Source organism: Sinocyclocheilus rhinocerous, unplaced genomic scaffold (genome assembly GCF_001515625.1).
Source record: "Sinocyclocheilus rhinocerous isolate Xijiao unplaced genomic scaffold, SAMN03320098_v1.1 scaffold507, whole genome shotgun sequence".
Taxonomy (NCBI): Eukaryota; Metazoa; Chordata; class Actinopteri; order Cypriniformes; family Cyprinidae; genus Sinocyclocheilus; species Sinocyclocheilus rhinocerous.
In genome coordinates this window covers 274,325-294,327 of record NW_015649561.1, presented here as the reverse complement: position 1 = coordinate 294,327, position 20,003 = coordinate 274,325, and the positions used below count along the sequence as shown (strand labels likewise).

Below are 20,003 nucleotides of genomic sequence, written 5' to 3'. Positions count from 1 at the left end.
TTCATTATTGTTTATTTAATTCTAACAAATAAGTTCTTGTTAAAAACTAACCAAAAGTAAAAATAATTTGCTTATAATTTCCACACAGGAGAGACTTAGTGTTTCCAAACAAAAGGAAATATATCGGTATCGACATCGGCTATCGGCCAAAATTAGTTGAAAAATATCGGCATATCGGATATCGGCAAAAATCCAATATCGTGCATCCCTAATTTTTATATATATATATATATATAAAAATTCTAAATATTAATAAAAACTATAGCTATAGCATATAAATAATATATCATTAATACTAAAATAACTCTGATTGCCAGAGTATCATAGGTTGTTGCTTACTGGCTTAATTTAAAAGAGCCCAAGCCTTTCTGGTCCCTAGATATGACTGAGGATGTAATTCTAGATGATTTTTGTTTTATCGCCTGATAGGTGGAAATTGTAAATTCAATCACCAAATGATTTCAAGTTGTCATGTACGTCCATTTTTGTTGATGGAGAACAAATGATGCAGGATGACTGAAAATAATCCATTTAAAGACTGTGGACAATAAAATCAATGCTTTTATTTGCGCTTCCAAGAGCCTGTTCACCTGTTTCGAGGTCGTGCTGGACCTGTTCCCGTTCATCCGCAAAGGCTCGCAGCCAGCGCTGCTTCTGCTCGGGTTTCTTGGCACACAGAAGGTGGACCTCCTCTCCCACAGGAGAACATAATTTCAAGGCATTCTTCACACTCACGTTAAAGTCCTTATCCTTCCCATCCTCCACATCCACCACTTGCATCTGATCCATGTCTAACCGACCCTTGTAGTACAGGATGTCCCTCCGAAGCAGATCCTGTGGTGCCAAGCAAGTAGAACAATCATATAAAATAACTACTTTAACTCACATAAAAACCATCTGCCATAAATGACAGTAATTCTGCTCTCACTGGCATGGTAAGCGACTGACCTTCTTACAGAAAACCAGTTGGTGGTCAAAGAGAAAGAACATTCGCTGCTGGCCTTTGCCCTGTGGCTGGGAGATCTTGGTCAGGTCTCCTGAGAAAATCAGATCAGAGCTTCTGCTCAAGATGTCTTCACCCTAATGAAGGGGAAAAGAGCCTGTGAGACCACACAGTTCTGGAGTGAATCAGTGTGTGAATATTATCCAAGATGCTCGTGTAATTTACCTCCCAGTCTTCTATGGAGCTTTGCCACTGAGCAATTTTGTCAATATTCTCCAGACGCCTCTTTCTCTCATTGATCAGTCGGGCCACATTCTTCATTGCATTTAAGGCAGCTTCTACATCCTTATAATCTCTGAAAAGCAAAATATATGAGATTGGAAATGCCAATTAGTAAGATGTGAATCAAATCATTCAAAGCACTGATTCAGCAATTTGCCATCATCCATTAGTACTCATGAATTATAGATCTTTTTCCTTCAAGTTATTGCATTGAAATTTTTTATCTACTGGGCAGCAATGTCCATCTGGACCAAATATTTTGAAAAAGCAGCTTTGCCATCACAGGAATAAATTACATTAAAAAAAAGAATATATTTTAAAAAGTAGTTTATTCCTGTGATGGCAAAGCTAAATTTTCGGGAGTCTTCAGTGTCACATGATCCTTCAGAAACCATTTTAACATGCTTATCTGGTGATCAAGAAACATTTCTTATTACATTTTCTTATTTCTTATACAGTCTTCATTTCTTGTATATTATTTCAGGACGAATAGACAGTTAAAAAAACAGCATTTCATTTAAAGACAATGAAAAATAAATCTTTTGTACTTTTTACTTTTCGATTGGCTGAATAAAAAGTATTCATTTCTTTAAAAAAGACTTCTGAGTCTTTTGAACACTAGTATATGTATCTGTATTTTTATTTAACATATGATGACACTTGATTATCACTGATGCTCAACCAAGTGAAATATCACCAATTATATTCATAAAGTGTGGGGGGAAAGTGTTTAATTTCTTAATTACAGACATGCATATATGCCATACGTTTCGATGCAGTTATTTTGTTGCAAGTGACTGAGTGAAGAACACTGCAGCACAAATCTGCCTCTCTAGATATGGAGATTTTTAAAGTGTCATCTACACAAATAATTCACATTTTATTTATATATCTTTATTTAAAAGAGAGCTAAATGTGCTCATATGTGACCCTGGACCACAAAAGCAGTCTTAAGTCGCTGGGGTATATTTGTAGCAATAGCCAAAAATACATTGTATGGGTCAAAATTTTTGATTTTTCTTTTATGCCAAAAATCATTAGAATATTAAGTAAAGATCATGTTCCATGAAGATATTTTGTAAATTTCCTACTGTAAATATATTAAAACTTTTGATTAGTACAATGCTTTGCTAAGAACTTCATTTGGACAACTTTAAAGGCGATTTTCTCAATATTTCGATTTTTTTTAGATTTTCAAATAGTTGTATCTTGGCCAAATATTGTCCTATCCTAACCATACATCAATGGAAAGCTTATTTATTCAGCTTTCAGATGATGTATAAATCTCAATTTCGAAAAATTGACCCTTATGACTTGTGATGGTTTTGTGGTCCAGGGTCACAAATGTGCTTAATTTCAAGATCTCTATTAAATAGTCAAAATGTCAAAATGCTTGACAAAAAATCATTTATATCTTATAGCTAAATCACACATCAATGCGGACATACAGTCAACTCTCAGAAAAACAGGGGAAAAGTTGGTACCCTTTCAAAAGGTAAACCTTTATATTAGTATCTTTTGAATGGGTACCCAATTACAGCATGAGCGTGTAGTAAATGTGTAACAGCAGGCAGTTGTGTAGACCTCATTACCTGTGCTGTGGGTTGGTGTACTTCAGCAGTTCAGCCAGCTGCAGAGGATACTTGCAGATCTTCTGAACAGGAGTAAGCAGGAATCCATCCAAGGAAATGTCGATCATCTTCTGGAGCAGGCGACAGGCCTCAAAGAAGAACACATACTTCTTGATCTTCATCAGTTTGGAGAGCTGCACGCAGGCATTGGGGTGGTTGTTGCAATATTCAGAGTAGATCTGAAAGTTTGTTTGCTGGATGGAAAAGAAGTGAAGAGAACAGAATAAAAATCCAAACCTAAAAACTGCATCCTACATCACCGCCTACATGGAAGTCAGCTTACATGCTCTAAGAAGCAGGAGCCAATCTCGCTGAGGTGAGGATGGTCTTTGTTGAATTTCTTCTCCAAGGCTTTGAGAAACTTCTTCTGGAAACGGTAGAGCTCATCGATGTTCCCAAAGATAGTGCGCAGTTGCTCCTCAGTAAACATATCTGTCCTCTTCCGACACTGTTTTATATAGCCCTGGAAGCCAAAGTGATAAGTCAAAGGTTTAATGCTATAGCAAAGCTAGTTGGATTATGGAGCAGCTGATATGAATCAGGTCATTCTCTCAGCATGTAAACAGAGAGCCGAGTGACTCTATAGACATTGTAATGCTCTGAAACAAGATCCACATGCTGAAGTAGAACCGATTGATCAGAGCCATGTGGCAAACTGACCTCACAGATGTCCTTCAGGTGTTTGATGTAATCCCTCTCTGTGCTCATGATCTCATTGATGACGTTGGCTCTCATCTGCTCCTTGCAGGGCAGACCGGGCCCTAAGGGGTCCCCCATGCTGGCCCCACCCCCCTCCGAGGCCCCGTCCAGATGGGCTAAGTATTCCTCCATGGGCTCATCTTGGTTCACCCGTAACTACCAATAACAAATAGGTTAATACCGTCAGGATTTACTAAAGACAGTGAAAAATTAGCGATGAAAAGGTACTGACAGTTATTTTTGCGGATGACCTTACTGCATATACATTTGCAGGTTCAAAATTTATGGGAGGAGAGTATTTGAATAAATCATGCAATGCGATTTAGGTCTGCAGTAGTCAATTTACTGGTATTTGTGCAATTATTTAACACGCCAGAAAAGCATGTCTTAACCCATTTTGTGCTTAAAATGTGCAAGTTATTGCAGATCTCTTGGTTGATTGCGTTGGTCATTATGGAAATGATCTGACTGCGTCTGTGTTCTTTAATTTCCACATTGTCATCAGATCACCTAGAGAATTTTCCACTCCCGTCGGCGCTCTTATGGGATTGCGGTCTCAAGCATGTAAATCTGGTCCTAAATGTTCACTGTGCAGTGGCTTTTACCAGTGTACTTGGCAAAAAGAACACTGGTGCACTGATGACCCCTCATTCTAGCTTAATGTAATATAGTGATGACATAATGTGACAGTAATCCAATTTTTTGTTATGAGCGGGAAATCTGGTCTCCTTTACCCGAACAAAGCTGGCGGGGAACCAGCCCTCGCTATCCAGCACCCGGCCCCACCACCACTCCTTGTTTGTGGCGTCCACTACTTCGATGACGTCTCCAGCTTTGAAGCCCAGCTCCTGGTCGTCCATGGTGACGTGGTCCCATAGAGCCTCCGCGCACACGCTGCCATCACTGATCAGCTATTGAGACACAAGATGAAGGCAAAACAGAATGGCAAAACATTGCCTGTATAATGTAACTGATCATATTAAAGCAGAAACTACTTTAAAGGGGTCATATGATGCGATTTCAAGTTTTCCTTTCTCTTTGGGGTGTTACAAGCTGATTGTGCATAGATAAGATCCCTGAAGTTGCAAAGACTAAAGTCTCAAATCCTGTCGGAAGGAGGGACTTTGTAGAAAACGAAGCGTTTGAGAGAGGCGGGGCATAGAGGACCTACAATAATGTACAGTATTTTAAAAAGAATGTGTTTTTTGAACATTAAAGCATGTCAACATATTCTGTTACACCAAATACACAAAATAATGTCAACATCATATGACCCCTTTAACATGAGTACAATAGCAAATATGTATGTAAATGAAAAGTAATAAGCCTTTAATCACGGTTGCATTTCATTGCATTGCTTAATTTCATTTATGTGACTAGTATATGGAAATTCTTACACTTGTTTGTTCTTGCTGTTTAATACACATTGTACAGCAACATGCCGTTTACATTGGAGCTGAGAAATATATTGAATATTTACAATTTATTTTGCAGGTGTTAAAATATACAACACTATTGTGAGGGTTTTAATGCATTTTTTATTTGAAGTTTTGCATGACATATGTAATAGATTCTCTAAATTAATTTCAAGTAGCAAAAATGAATACAAAAGTCAGATCAAACTATCTGTCAATGCATAAATTAATCGCATCCAAAATAAAAGCTTTTGTTTACATAATCTATGTATGTGTACTGTGTATATTTATTATGTATATATAAATACACACACATACACTATATATTTCGAAAATATTTACATGTATATACATTTATATATTTATATTCTTATATTTTATATTATATATAAATATATTTAATATATAAACAACATATTTTTCTTAAATATATACATGCATGTGTTTGTATTTATACATAATAAATATACACAGTATACACACATATATAATGTAAACAAAAACTTTTATTTTGGATGCGATTAATTGCGATTAATCGTTTGACAGCACTAATAAATTCAAAACTCAACTGTTTGTTAACACAATAATCACTCAGCAATGCTCATCTAGAGTATTAAAATGCTTTAGTAAAAATATATATAGTTAAATATAGCTAATTATTACTTCATTATATTTGTGCAAATAAATGGAAGTAATTATTCTTCCATTTGTTGATGTAGTGTGTGTTGATTTTTCAATTTATTGTTTTAAGTTCACCTAAGTTAAATGTTCTGTAATTGTTAATACATGATAAATAAAAACAATGTGATAATGTGAAGTTTTAGGCCTGGTTTTCAATTATACTATAATGTTGGATGGCTATAATTACTCATCATATATATATATATATATATGCTATTTAAAGGATGAATTTTTGCCTTACTACGCTGCTAAAAAAAAATTATAATAAATACTTTATTTTTTAAATACTTTGTAACAACACAGAGCATTCAATTTCACTGCCTGTTTTAGTATCTCAATGGCATAATGTGTTATCATGCAATGATATACAACCCTTCATTCTGTGCACTTAACCAAAACCAAAATGCAATGTATCACTGGAGAAAGAATTACCAAATTAAGGCTTTTCTGTCTGCAGTCTGCTTTTTCCCTGAGTGGTCATTTTAAGTTTCCGCTTTCTGCTTGCAAGGATTGATTTAGCAAAGTAAACAAAAAGCGGGGTAATATATTGCCACACTGTTCAGCTTGGCTACAGAGAAAATGAAGTGAAATCCTGGCAAGCTTAACAGCCTCCATCAAACCATCTCTGCTGCACAGCTAAACGTGATCTAACAGTGCTGATGTAATAATCACACTCTGTTCTCTGTCCATACTTTGTGCTCACAGCACCGATGGACTCAAAGGCTGAATATACACCCCCTGAATCCAGAGCTCAGCATTCTCATCACCACAGCTGTGCCTATGTACCCTGTTGCCTAGCGACACACCCACATACTTTCCCATGTGCCTCCTCTTCACGGCCTGTGAGTTACCGCTTCTTGGTTTGTTCAAAGATGATCAGAAACAGCCTCTGCACATATTGTACAAACATACAAAAAACTAATGAAAATTATGAATGATCATGAATGAACAAGGTTTTTAAAACTAGTCTGGATATTCTAGTATCCAAATATTTCCAGAATACCATTTTTGCTGAGCCAAACCATGCAAAGTTCATTGGTTGATTTTCCAATTTGTTTCCTTCTGGATTTTTATTCCTCACACCATGCTGCTCTACTAAACTATAACCCCACTATAACCATGTCAAGCTCACCAGTGTGACCTCTTTTTTTTTTGCTCACCAGTGAAAGGACTGCGCAGATCCCTCTGGGACAAAGTCTGGCATAAAAGAAAGCCTCACATGGGCCAAAACACCATGTTTATTGTGCTCGCTAGTCAGAATCAAAGCATATAGATCCATAAGTTGACAGTTACACAACAAAACAAGCACAGTCATTCAAAGGCTCCCACACATAAACACCCAAACCTACCTACAGAAGCAGACAAAACGTCTAAAGATGCCCTCAGATGACTTCAAAGATGAAATCAAAGCCTGACCCCTAGAAGCCACTCAAAAGAGTGGTTACGGTTTGGTAAATAATTAACACGCTGCCGTCCCAGCATATTACTTCTGGCTGAACGCCGCCAACCTCACACACAGTCACACCCATTCCTGTTACCTGCACTGTGATGTCTGCATCCTGAAAACCCATCCACGAGTGAGCGAGAGGGACCAACTTTCCCTCCTCCTCCTCCTTGTCCTCCTTGTCTTCCTCTCCACCCCTCCCCTCGCTCTTTCTCCTCACTTCGGCTGCGCCCTACTGAAAGGCCAGCAGGAACATCAGCACTACGTTGATGATGACCAGCAACATCATGATGACGAACACCACCAACTTCTGGGCCTCCGGGCTGAGGTTGCACCGCAACAGGAAGTGAGCCATGCCCTGCCGAGACGTCGTTCGCTGGCCTCCACGAGCCATGGTGGCGGAAACCCCCTCGCCTAGAGGTCTGTGCGCAAACACTCGGCACACGGTTTGCCGGCAGGATCCGCTCAGTGTTCTTGGTGAAACGTGAGGGGGAGGGGGAAGAGCCTCCACGTCCACAGTTACCTGCTCACTTTCTTTCCGTTCCCTTCTCGTTCTTTCTCTCTTTCTCTTTCTCTTTCTCTCGCATGCGTGCTATCTTCCTCCTCCTCGTCCCTCACTCCCCTCGGATCTTTCCCCGCGCACTGCTGATGTCAGGAGCAGGGGTGGATGTGTCTCTCTGCCTCCATGTATTCTTCTCCTTCTGTGCTATTTTGTGCCCGTTCCTGTCTGTTTTTCTCCTTCTATGCTCACCTTCGCTGCCTCCCCCTCGTTCCCGTCCCTCGTCCTTCTGCTCTGCTTAAACACACGGCCGTGCTAATTCCCTTGGATCTGATTAACGCACTTGAAATACCTTCTCTTTTCACCGTCTCTTTTGCAAAACGCAAAGCTGAGGGGCGGAAATGGTTGCTGCATCTGTGCTTAGCGGCTCTAGCAAAAACCATCCATCCATCTCCCTGAATTGACTGTTTTTGCTCCTGTTTTTTTTCCTCTCATCCTTCCCAGCCAATCGGCTGGCGGTGCTGTGAAGCGTATCCAGGATACCAGAGTAGCGGAGGCCGGCCTTAGCGGCAGCAGGAGGGAGGCGGCGTTGGGGGAAAGGATGCGAGAGAATGCAGCACAATACATCCTTTCTATCCTGGCGCTTCTCCATTGGCCGAGCCGGCCGCCCGTTAGCCGCACTTCCCGTGTAAAAGTGAGCACATCCTGCTCGTCTTCTCGGGGCAGTGCTACGGTGACGGTAATACTGCTGGAGATATTAATTAAAGACTGCATGAGGTGCCGAACACCTCTTGAGCTTTCATTTCCTGACCAGGTCCGGTGTCAGTGAGGTAGGATTAACGCAGTCATCCTCACTCGTCTCGTTCCCGTGCATCAATTTGTGCACAGCTAATGGGATTAGTGAAGGCCTCTGATTCCACTAACCTGCTGTTCTCTCTCTCTCTCGGCCACAGAGCCCCATCCCCAGCGTCACAGTGTCACACAGCACGATACTTCCTTTTAAATCAAGAGCTGTGCCTTTTTGACACACACACACAAGCAAAATAATCACTCACTCTCCCCAACACTGAAACAAGCTGTTCCCCCCATCACAAGAAATTAACACTAAAACTAGATTTTTATATTTTCAGTGGAAAATATATTTCTATCATGACAACTCTCGGATGATTTTAGCATGGTAATGGATATGACAATGTTACTGTATTTGGTCTTGGCAGAATAGATCTGCTATGCTGCTGTTGTTGTTGTAGATTATTGCTGCTGCAAAGCAAACACAAGAACTTGCTACTGCCAATACATACGCCAATACGGTGCTGTGAGTATTTAAGACTGCTGCTGCACAAGTAGCATCATAATAACCTGTAGCAGATCTATACAGGTGCAGCTGGGGAGGTGGAGGGTTTCAGAGGAACTCTGAAGGTCCATGCGCTGCGAACTGCTCTAGTGAACACTAATCAGCCATTTAAATGTAAAGCAGTAAGATCACTGGCTACGTACGCAACATGAACCAATCAACTTGTGCCAAGCAGTAAAGCTTTTTGAATACCATCAATCCGCATTAACGACCCATCAGCCTGTGCCATCTAGAGCTTCATGACAGAACTTGCCATTTCACTGAGAGTTGTGCCTACAGTATGTAAAACTTTGTTGCAGATTGCTACTATGCAGTACCTAAGGTGTTCTAAATGGTTTTTAATGTGTTGCTATGCCATTGATAAGGTGTTCTGGGTGGCAATCAGTATTTTTGTCTTGTTTTTTAGTAAAAATATTCTTAAATATCTTTGAAACAATATAAACGTGAAGCAAAATAAGTGCAAAACAAGATAATGGTTTGAAAAAAAAATTATTATTTCTCTTTTCTGAAGCTTATTGTTTTTTTCAGTCAGCATGAAATGGAAAATCATTTCATTTCGATCAACTGTATTTTCAAAATGCATTTTATTGATTTAACTGCGAACATTTCATCTGTGCATGTGTTTTATTTTGTACAATTTTTCGACCTTGCTATGTTTTAGTCAAAATGCCATAACTGGATCTTTCCTGTATGGGACATATATCGGACTCTCCAGTCATTTAGTCCACATAAACTCCCATTCTTACAACCGGCTGCAAGTTTCCATTTATATCTGCCTCCATCCAGTCAACAAACAATGGATAGAGCCAAGTCTATTATAATCCATTTTACTCAGATGTATATCACACTACAGAAGAAAAGGTCTGTTGCTACTTCCGATTTATTAACTACATTTATTTTGGTTTATGCTTAAAACAATGAAAATGTTAGATATTTTTTATTTTAAAAAATACTATATATATATAACAGTAACAAACCAATAACAACGACTTTTGCGGCTTATTACTAGTTAATAAGGTAGTTGTTAAGTTTGGTTATTGGGTAGGATTATGGATGTAGAATATTGTCATGCAGAACATGTGCTTTATAAGCACTAATTAACAGCCAATATGTTAATAATAAGCATGCTAATAAGCAACTAATCAACTGTATTTTCAAAATGCATTTTATTGATTTAACTGCGAACATTTCATCTGTGCATGTGTTTTATTTTGTACAATTTTTCGACCTTGCTATGTTTTAGTCAAAATGCCATAACTGGATCTTTCCTGTATGGGACATATATCGGACTCTCCAGTCATTTAGTCCACATAAACTCCCATTCTTACAACCGGCTGCAAGTTTCCATTTATATCTGCCTCCATCCAGTCAACAAACAATGGATAGAGCCAAGTCTATTATAATCCATTTTACTCAGATGTATATCACACTACAGAAGAAAAGGTCTGTTGCTACTTCCGATTTATTAACTACATTTATTTTGGTTTATGCTTAAAACAATGAAAATGTTAGATATTTTTTATTTTAAAAAATACTATATATATATAACAGTAACAAACCAATAACAACGACTTTTGCGGCTTATTACTAGTTAATAAGGTAGTTGTTAAGTTTGGTTATTGGGTAGGATTATGGATGTAGAATATTGTCATGCAGAACATGTGCTTTATAAGCACTAATTAACAGCCAATATGTTAATAATAAGCATGCTAATAAGCAACTAGTTAATAGTGAGAATTGGTCCCTATACTAAAGTGTTACCATATATGTTTTGCAGTAAACTAGGCTACTGTGGGTGTTTGCTTAGTGGCCTAAATCTCTACTGGTGTTTTTCCTCCAAAACTGGTACTGAATCTGAAGGAAACTATTATTTCAGGCTGGAAAAACTGACTAAACACCGACCCTAAGAGCTTGCTGGTTTCGAACCAGGAACTGCTGAGGGGTTATATTCTGGTGGCTAAATATGCCTCAGGTCCCTTCTATAATGCAAACTTAGATCTCCAGGTGAAAATGATAATGACCATGATTCGAGGTACTGTATCAGTCATGTCTGTAGCACGAACAGTGCAGGACGAGTTACACACTAAATTTTAATACTAGTGGTTCTTCAAATGTCTGAGCAATAGTAACAGTGATGCCTGACTTAGCTCCCTATTAAAACAATGACACTTTCATTTTGCCTGTTTATTATTTACTGGATACTATACCAGGACAGAAGGGCTAAAAACAATAACAACAGCATCAGCACAGGGCTTCTGTGCAGCTCAGTGCACACCAAAGCTCCCAGAGGCCCGGCTGTTGATTAGATTTTTCTGCTGTTTCTAACTAAAATGCTGAATGGAGTTACTGAGCAGCATTCGAAAATGATGCCAAACAGTCATAAATCAAACTCCAACACTCTGCATATTCTCTGAAATTCTTTGTAGATAACAGCATCTTCCTACATCACGGATTCATATTCAGTCATGCTGAAGATGATGGGAGAAGTACAGTGGCAGCAGGTCATTCTGCTGGTCTCAGGCCTCAGGAGAGGAACAGATGGGTAGTAGACTATTAAAAAACAGTGACTGAATTCCAACATGTTTAAACACTGAATCAAGAGCACAGTTACATACTATACTACAGTGGTGCTTTGAAAGCCTGTCTGTAACCAGTTATCTTCATACAAAAACACAGTTTGTTTTGGCACTGTAAGGCCTTGGGTTTCAAACACAGATGCAAACGGACATGCTTCTATGAATGTCTTGCCACTGACAGAGAAACAAGCACAATCTGTGAACACAAACAGTAACACATAGACAGCCTGTATGCTCTACCTCATTTATGGCCAGCTGTTCTCCTCCTCCTCCTGGGTGTCCGAATCGGTTGGAGGAGCTGCGAAACTCATTGTACAGGTCATCTTCACTCCCCACCTCATCCGCAAGGCCAGACTTATCCTGCGGTCCATCAGTTATCACCAAGGCTGGAAAGTAAAGCACAAAACTGTCAGTACTGCAACATTTGGGGTCTACTTCAAATGCATATTCAACTTAGTTTTGCAATAATATTGTGTTTGTTAATATGGCAAACTGAAAGTATTTAAAAGATACAAAAAGGTTTATAAATTCTCCGTTTGGATCACAATAAAATTGTCATTTTGTATTTTGCAACACTTAAGCAGTATATGATATATTTACAGTGTTTAAAAGTAGAATAAGTCATTTTTGTTTATGTTTTGCTGGCCAATATGACAGTGGTCTTAGAGTGAAGTAATGGCCTATGACTGAACCAAATGTCTTAAAAAAAATACCTTGAATGCAATAGTATTTGACTGGTCATGTGATCTCAAAATGGTGCCTTCTCTGATTATGTGACCCACTCTATGTGGAATAAAATGGCTTTTTCTAGGCCAGGTTGGACCCACAGGAGGCCACAAGGGGGTGCTAGGGGGTCCATAGAAAATAAAATCAAATGAAATGAAATATGAAATATGGTAACATAAAAAAAAATTTTTTTACTGTTTCATTCTGCTTTCTAAAAACTGGTTGAACTATTTAACTATACTCTACTAGTGGGTTGGAAAAAGATACATGGTCAGCTGAACACAAAGTAAATATTTAGCAGATATAATTATTTGTTTACTAATTATTTAAGCAAACAATGTGTGTATTTATAATATTACAAATATGTAATGCATTTAAGGAAAGGGGTCTCTCCTGAGGCTATCGTCATATTTGGGGGTCTTTGGTATAACTAACAATAAAACAACCTGCTCTGTGACCCTGATATGATCATTTTAAACATGTTAGATGTACTATTCATTAGTTCAAGAACAAAATTTTAAGTATGCAGATTTACTGTATTTTTTTTTTTTTCAAAGCTCCAAAAATTAGCATGACCTCCACTTGTATGGCCACACTTGATAAGAGCATTAATCCACTAATTAACAGTTGGAATATTTGATTAGCTGCATCTTATTAACAGTTGGCTGATACATACTGAGAGAAGATGGCTCACACACCACAAAGATCAACATATCATCACACTGAATGGCCAAACCTGTGACATGCGGTTGCACACTATGTAAACAAGTGTTTGCATCTCTCGTTTCTTGCAGCACTTCGAGCACTATTCTAAAGACACATCTTTAGACCTTGCATTCTTTTTTAATCCACTATCCAGTGTCACGCATAAACATCTGTCCTATAGTTCGTTGTCCCTTTAAAAATGCTTTACGGTCAAGCTAGATTTGTGTCTTTTGTAGCAACAATAGCTTGAAGCTAAATCTGTACTGTCCCAGTAACAGTACATCCAAAAACATGACAAACAAGAAAACCAATAATGAAGAGCATCATGTGACTCGTTTAATAAAAACTAAATACTGTTCTTTGACATCCTCTGATTCACTTCTACTGAGTATTTTGCTAAAAATTTATTTTAGAAAGTAACCAAAGCACTTGTCACCAGAACTGTAAACAGGTCTAGCATCAAAACAAAGCTTTCTTAACAAACCAGTGGTTTTAAGATTGTTAGCAGACACTCAAGGGAACCATAACAACAAGCTTGCAGTTAGCGTTTCCTTTCACTTTTGAGCCAACAGTGTGACCAAAATGCTCCAGTAAAACTCTGGTGAGATGTTTATTGGCTCCACAGTGGTACATTAATGTGCCCTTTCATGCGTTTGCTGTTTGAAACACTGGGAACACTCTCTGCTGCTATAGCTGGCTGGCTTCTGGATCGCTATTATTTATTAGTATGCAGTAAACCAGTGAGGAAGAGCAGACCTGGCCAAGCATCTCTCTTCCTGTCTCATTCATAATAAATGGATGGGAGAGAAATTTACACCCTCTGAAAGATCCATTGTTCTGGTGAAGCATGAGAGGACGGTCCGTGAAATCAGGGTAAATGGGAATACTGCTTTAAATCTTGAAAATGTAATAGAGAATGTAATTGGCATTGAAACTGTGGTAAGAGTGGCTTCATGTCAAAACTGTTGAAATGGATTTTTGGGGAAAAACAACCCTAAAAACACAGCAGATTTGCAGTCATTACAACAAAAGCTGTCTGTACGTGTGAAAATTCATCTGGTAATCCTGTTATGATCTTTTATGTAGGTTAATTGTGGTGCCGTGGATTGATTAGCGAGACAGACAAGCGCATCAAATCGTCCTGATTTGTTTATAGGCTGTTAAGTGTGGCTCAAAGCATAGAGCAACGCGACATCACATGTCAGCAGAGTTCAGCATTTCCACAGCCACATGGGCTGATGATATCAAATATAGTTCACTCAGAGCCCGAAGTCAGACGGTCACAGTGGGGTAACCCAAACAATCCTGTCTAGGACAGCCCCCATAAATGCGTTCATGTGCAACAAGAGAATGTTTTGATTGTAATATTGCCTTTGGATTTAAAACAGAACAGAACAGGGTTTGGGTTTTGTTTTCAAGCATTTGGAGGATGTTGTTGCACAGATCTGAAGGAGGTATTAGATGGAGAATCAGTGAGGAGACTTTGAAATCTTATGTACTGCATAAACATGAGACTTTCTCAATACAAACTGATGCCAATACTTGACATTTTTAGAACTTAAAAGCCTTATTTGTATAAATGTATATTGCTGGATGCAGTTAAATAAATATTCTGGATTCAGTACATGTTAAGCTCAATCAACAGCATTTGTGGAATAATGTTGATAGCCACAAAAAATGTATTTTGAATTATCCCTCCTTTTCTTAAAAAAAAAAAAATCTGGGATAAAGTGAAGCACAATGGAAGTAAATGGGGCCAATCCATTAAAATACACACTATTTTAAAAGTATAGCTACAATATTTGTGTTAATTAAGAGTTTAGTGTGAAAAAATCATATACAACCCTTTTCTGTGACAAAATATCCCATTTAAAATGACAACATAATGCATAAAACTTTAAAAGGACTGTAAAATGATTAGGTAAACAGATTTATATTCCAAATAATACATTTTAACAATGTAATGTATTGTATTCCATTGTAAATATCTTACCATCACCTTGATTTTTTTAAGAAAACAAAAGACATGTCTAAATAATTTTTTTTTGTATTAATCAATAAAGTGAAGCACAATGGAAGTAAATGGGGCCAATCCATTAAAATACACACTATTTTAAAAGTATAGCTACAATATTTGTGTTAATTAAGAGTTTAGTGTGAAAAAATCATATACAACCCTTTTCTGTGACAAAATATCCCATTTAAAATGACAACATAATGCATAAAACTTTAAAAGGACTGTAAAATGATTAGGTAAACAGATTTATAGTCCAAATAATACATTTTAACAATGTAATGTATTGTATTCCATTGTAAATATCTTACCATCACCTTGATTTTTTTAAGAAAACAAAAGACATGTCTAAATAATTTTTTTTTTGTATTAATCAACACAAGGCTATAAATGCTGTCTATTGAGGATAACTTGTTTTGAACCTGAAATATACCTGTAATAAAACACTGCTCTTTGAGTACAGTATAAAAAACTCTAGTATGTAGTCTAGAATCAGTCCCTGAAAAGCACAAAGACTGTAACCATCCACGCACCTGCGTGTTAACTCGTGCATGTTTTATCCAGTTTACCATGTTAAGGCCCCATGCATGAACACACACAAACATATATATCTTTATGTGTGATTCATGATCTACTGAGGGTAATATAAGGAGTTGATCAAATAGGCAGGACTGTGAATGCGCACTGACCTGCTTCCTTATCCAACCCTAAAAACACAGCAGATTTGCAGTCATTACAACAAAAGCTGTCTGTACGTGTGAAAATTCATCTGGTAATCCTGTTATGATCTTTTATGTAGGTTAATTGTGGTGCCGTGGATTGATTAGCGAGACAGACAAGCGCATCAAATCGTCCTGATTTGTTTATAGGCTGTTAAGTGTGGCTCAAAGCATAGAGCAACGCGACATCACATGTCAGCAGAGTTCAGCATTTCCAGGGCCACATGGGCTGATGATATCAAATATAGTTCACTCAGAGTCTGAAGTCAGACGGTCACAGTGGGGTAACCCAAACAATCCTGTCTAGGACAGCCCCCATAAATGCGTTCATGTGCAACAAGAGAATGTTTTGATTGTAATATTGCCTTTGGATTTAAAACAGAACAGAACAGGGTTTGGGTTTTGTTTTCAAGCATTTGGAGGATGTTGTTGCACAGATCTGAAGGAGGTATTAGATGGAGAATCAGTGAGGAGACTTTGAAATCTTATGTACTGCATAAACATGAGACTTTCTCAATACAAACTGATGCCAATACTTGACATTTTTAGAACTTAAAAGCCTTATTTGTATAAATGTATATTGCTGGATGCAGTTAAATAAATATTCTGGATTCAGTACATGTTAAGCTCAATCAACAGCATTTGTGGAATAATGTTGATAGCCACAAAAAATGTATTTTGAATTATCCCTCCTTTTCTTAAAAAAAAAAAAATCTGGGATAAAGTGAAGCACAATGGAAGTAAATGGGGCCAATCCATTAAAATACACACTATTTTAAAAGTATAGCTACAATATTTGTGTTAATTAAGAGTTTAGTGTGAAAAAATCATATACAACCCTTTTCTGTGACAAAATATCCCATTTAAAATGACAACATAATGCATAAAACTTTAAAAGGACTGTAAAATGATTAGGTAAACAGATTTATAGTCCAAATAATACATTTTAACAATGTAATGTATTGTATTCCATTGTAAATATCTTACCATCACCTTGATTTTTTTAAGAAAACAAAAGACATGTCTAAATAATTTTTTTTTTGTATTAATCAACACAAGGCTATAAATGCTGTCTATTGAGGATAACTTGTTTTGAACCTGAAATATACCTGTAATAAAACACTGCTCTTTGAGTACAGTATAAAAAACTCTAGTATGTAGTCTAGAATCAGTCCCTGAAAAGCACAAAGACTGTAACCATCCACGCACCTGCGTGTTAACTCGTGCATGTTTTATCCAGTTTACCATGTTAAGGCCCCATGCATGAACACACACAAACATATATATCTTTATGTGTGATTCATGATCTACTGAGGGTAATATAAGGAGTTGATCAAATAGGCAGGACTGTGAATGCGCACTGACCTGCTTCCTTATAAGTCCACATCCTCAGATATAGTCACCCGACCACACAAATTCACCTCTGAGCCATGCACACGAAGACTTACACTCAGCCTAATCCACGTGCGCTTTAAAGATTAAGACCTAGTTCTAAAATGACACTAACTTCCATTATATCGGTCAACAAAACCTATGAAGTACATAAGTTAGCGGCAAACACAGAAGAACTAACATAAAAGATTAAGAGAAGATAGGAAACACATCAGAAAAGTCCCTTAGTCTTACTTATCTGTCAAGTCAAGTCTCAAATCCATTTAGCTAATAATGTTCATAATGCTGTAGATTAGTTTTACAAACCCCGTTGCAGCAGAATTCATTTGTATTATTTAGATATACTTTATTTATTTCCTTGTCAAAAATTACAATACTTTCATTATCCACTAAGTCAACAAGAGAGGGGTCATTCACCTCCAAAAAAAAAAAAAACACTCAACAACTTACAGGCAAGTTTTTTACTTTCTGTAATTGACCCAATACCTGCATTTAGAGGAGAGGTTTGCTCTTAGAATAAAAGCAGCCATACTGATGGATGATAAATGTATAATGTACATTATGGCCCTGTCCCAAATGGCTCACTTTATGTGGAGTTGTGGTCTTGTAACCTTTGCTCATGCCCATCTGCAAAGTCCAACAATACCGCAGGGTGTCCCATTAAAGTGCCCCTATTATGGATTTTTGAAAATTACCTTTCATGCAGGGTGTAACACAGCTCTACGTGAATGAAAACATCCTGCAAAGTTTTAAATCTGAAAGTGCACCGTGTATAAAGTTAGTGTCTCTCAAAAGAAAGAGTCGACTCTGAATCATTGAAACGAGTCATTTTTAAAACGAATCCCAAGCCGTTTCAACCTTTCATGCAGTGTGTAACACAGCTCTAAGTGAATGAAAACATCCTGCAAAGTTTTAAATCTGAAAGTGCACCGTGTATAAAGTTAGTATCTCTCACAAGAAAGAGTCGACTCTGAATCATTGAAACGAGTCGTTTTTAAAACGAATCCCAAGCCGTTTAATGTTGACGTCAACATGAAACAGCATATTGCCCGCCCCCTTGTTGGTCTTTTCGCGTTGGTCGGAATGGAAATGTTAATTCTTTCTTTGCCACTAGGTGCCGCTTTTGGAGCGGTAGAATAGCGGTTTCCCCGGTAACGCTGTACACAAAGCAGCACTGCACTCACAAATGCTGCTTTATCAGGCATTATGAAATGAAAATGAGACCAATCAGACCAATCACCGCAGATTAACGTCACGAAGGAGGGGTTTGGAAAAATGAATCGTTAAACGAACCGTTTGGGTGTCGTTGAGCAAATAAGGTAAAAATAAATGCATATTTTAAGACAATGAAAGTGTTTTTTGACCTTGCATGCATGTCAACCTGTTGTTGGGGACTCCCAAAACCAAAATATGAACCTTTCATTACCCATAATAGGGGCACTTTAATGGTTTTATGGTTCAAATGGTTTGCTCACGAGCGCCCCCTTTGTGGCCATAATGCAATGTCCACAATGGGACTTCAAAAAGGATAACTACTCAGTATAACACTCTATGGCAGGGGTGTCAAACTTAGTTCCTGGAGGGCCACAGCCCTGCATAGTTTAGCTCCAACCCTAATTAAACACACCTGATCCAGCTAATCAGGTCCTTCAGGCTTATTTGAAAACTACATGCTATGTGTGTTGGAGCAGGGTTGGAACTTGGAACTAAACCCTGCGGCCCTCCAGGAACTGAGTTTGACACCTCTGCTCTATGGCATTACATCATTAAAATGTGTATTCAGAGCAGTGTTGGGCTAGTTACTCAAAGAATGCAGGGCTCTACAGTGCGACCATTTCAGTCGCATTTGCGACTGAAAACTACTGCGTGCGACTATGAAAAAATATTTAGGAGCACCAGTGCGACTGACCCGATCTCCATCATATTTGTGATTGTGATGGCTGAGGGGAGCTTCAAAGGTTTCTACGTGTTTTTGCAGCGTTGAGTAATGTATCACAGACATATCTCAGTCACAGCTCAGCCGCTGCGCATCTCCATTCAAACACAGCGGTGTCTCGTTTATGAATGAACTGCGTTTTTAAACGAATCTAGTGAGTCAGTGATTCATGATTACCCATTCATAAGACAGTCACTTGCTTCATTCCTGAATGAATCAGCCGTTCGAACGAATCAATTGAATGAATGATTCAGAGATAAAATCAGTGATTGTCGCCACCTGTTGGCAGTTTTCGTTTAATTTTTAAAGTATCTTTTCAGTTCTTTAAATCATTTAATATTTCTATATTCAAAATTTTTAAAACATTAATCTCAACATGAATTTATGGATTTCATTGCACTCATGCCATCTCTGATCCTCATTAAATGTCTGAAAATACCCCTACAAGCCACTTTTGTTTTCTTCTGTGCCACCTCTGTACAAATTCATTTTACTACTGATTTCATTTGATTAGTAACTTATTCTTCTTATTATACTTGTTCTTATTCTATGGTTTCAATTAATTACAAAGGTAAAAACAAAATTCCACTGTAAATCACTTTAAGGAGTCAAATATCACCTCGTAAAGGGAAGGCTAATTTTTTTTAATCAAATTTAGAATTTTTTGATTAGAAGGTGCTCCTAAATTTTTGACTGTGCTCCTACATTTTTTAAGTTAGGAGCATAAGTGCTCCTAAAAAGAAAAATAAGCGTAGAGCACTGGAATGTAATATATTACTTATTACTAGTTCCTCCTTTCAAAAGTAATATTGATACTTTACTTATTACCTTCTGGCAACAGTAATTAGTTACACTACTAGTTACATTACTTTTTCTTCACGCCCCACAGAAGTTGTAACTGTGTATCTTCCACATACAATTCTTCTAGAATGTTACTAACAACATATTTCTGCCTCATCATTTGACAAAAATCCACATTGGATCGCA

General features: G+C 37.7%; 1 protein-coding gene across 12 annotated transcripts in view; it reads right to left on the bottom strand.

Moving 5' to 3' along the window:
• LOC107710620 (rho guanine nucleotide exchange factor 4-like) overlaps positions 1-20,003 on the bottom strand; it is an 86,120-nt gene that overhangs the window by 3,328 nt on the left and 62,789 nt on the right. For 8 of the 12 annotated variants that reach the window (XM_016515448.1, XM_016515437.1, XM_016515441.1 and 5 more), the window contains 8 exons: positions 11,765-11,910; positions 4,290-4,466; positions 3,517-3,711; positions 3,140-3,319; positions 2,818-3,050; positions 1,169-1,298; positions 949-1,080; positions 591-834 (listed from right to left, as the gene is read on the bottom strand). In XM_016515448.1, the coding sequence (XP_016370934.1) occupies positions 591-834; positions 949-1,080; positions 1,169-1,298; positions 2,818-3,050; positions 3,140-3,319; positions 3,517-3,711; positions 4,290-4,466; positions 11,765-11,910 (1,437 nt within the window). Of the gene's footprint in view, positions 1-590; positions 835-948; positions 1,081-1,168; positions 1,299-2,817; positions 3,051-3,139; positions 3,320-3,516; positions 3,712-4,289; positions 4,467-6,085; positions 6,541-7,189; positions 8,700-10,660; positions 11,471-11,764; positions 11,911-20,003 lie in introns of those variants that run through there. The other 4 variants (XM_016515442.1, XM_016515447.1, XM_016515444.1 and 1 more) reach the window with 4 other exon arrangements.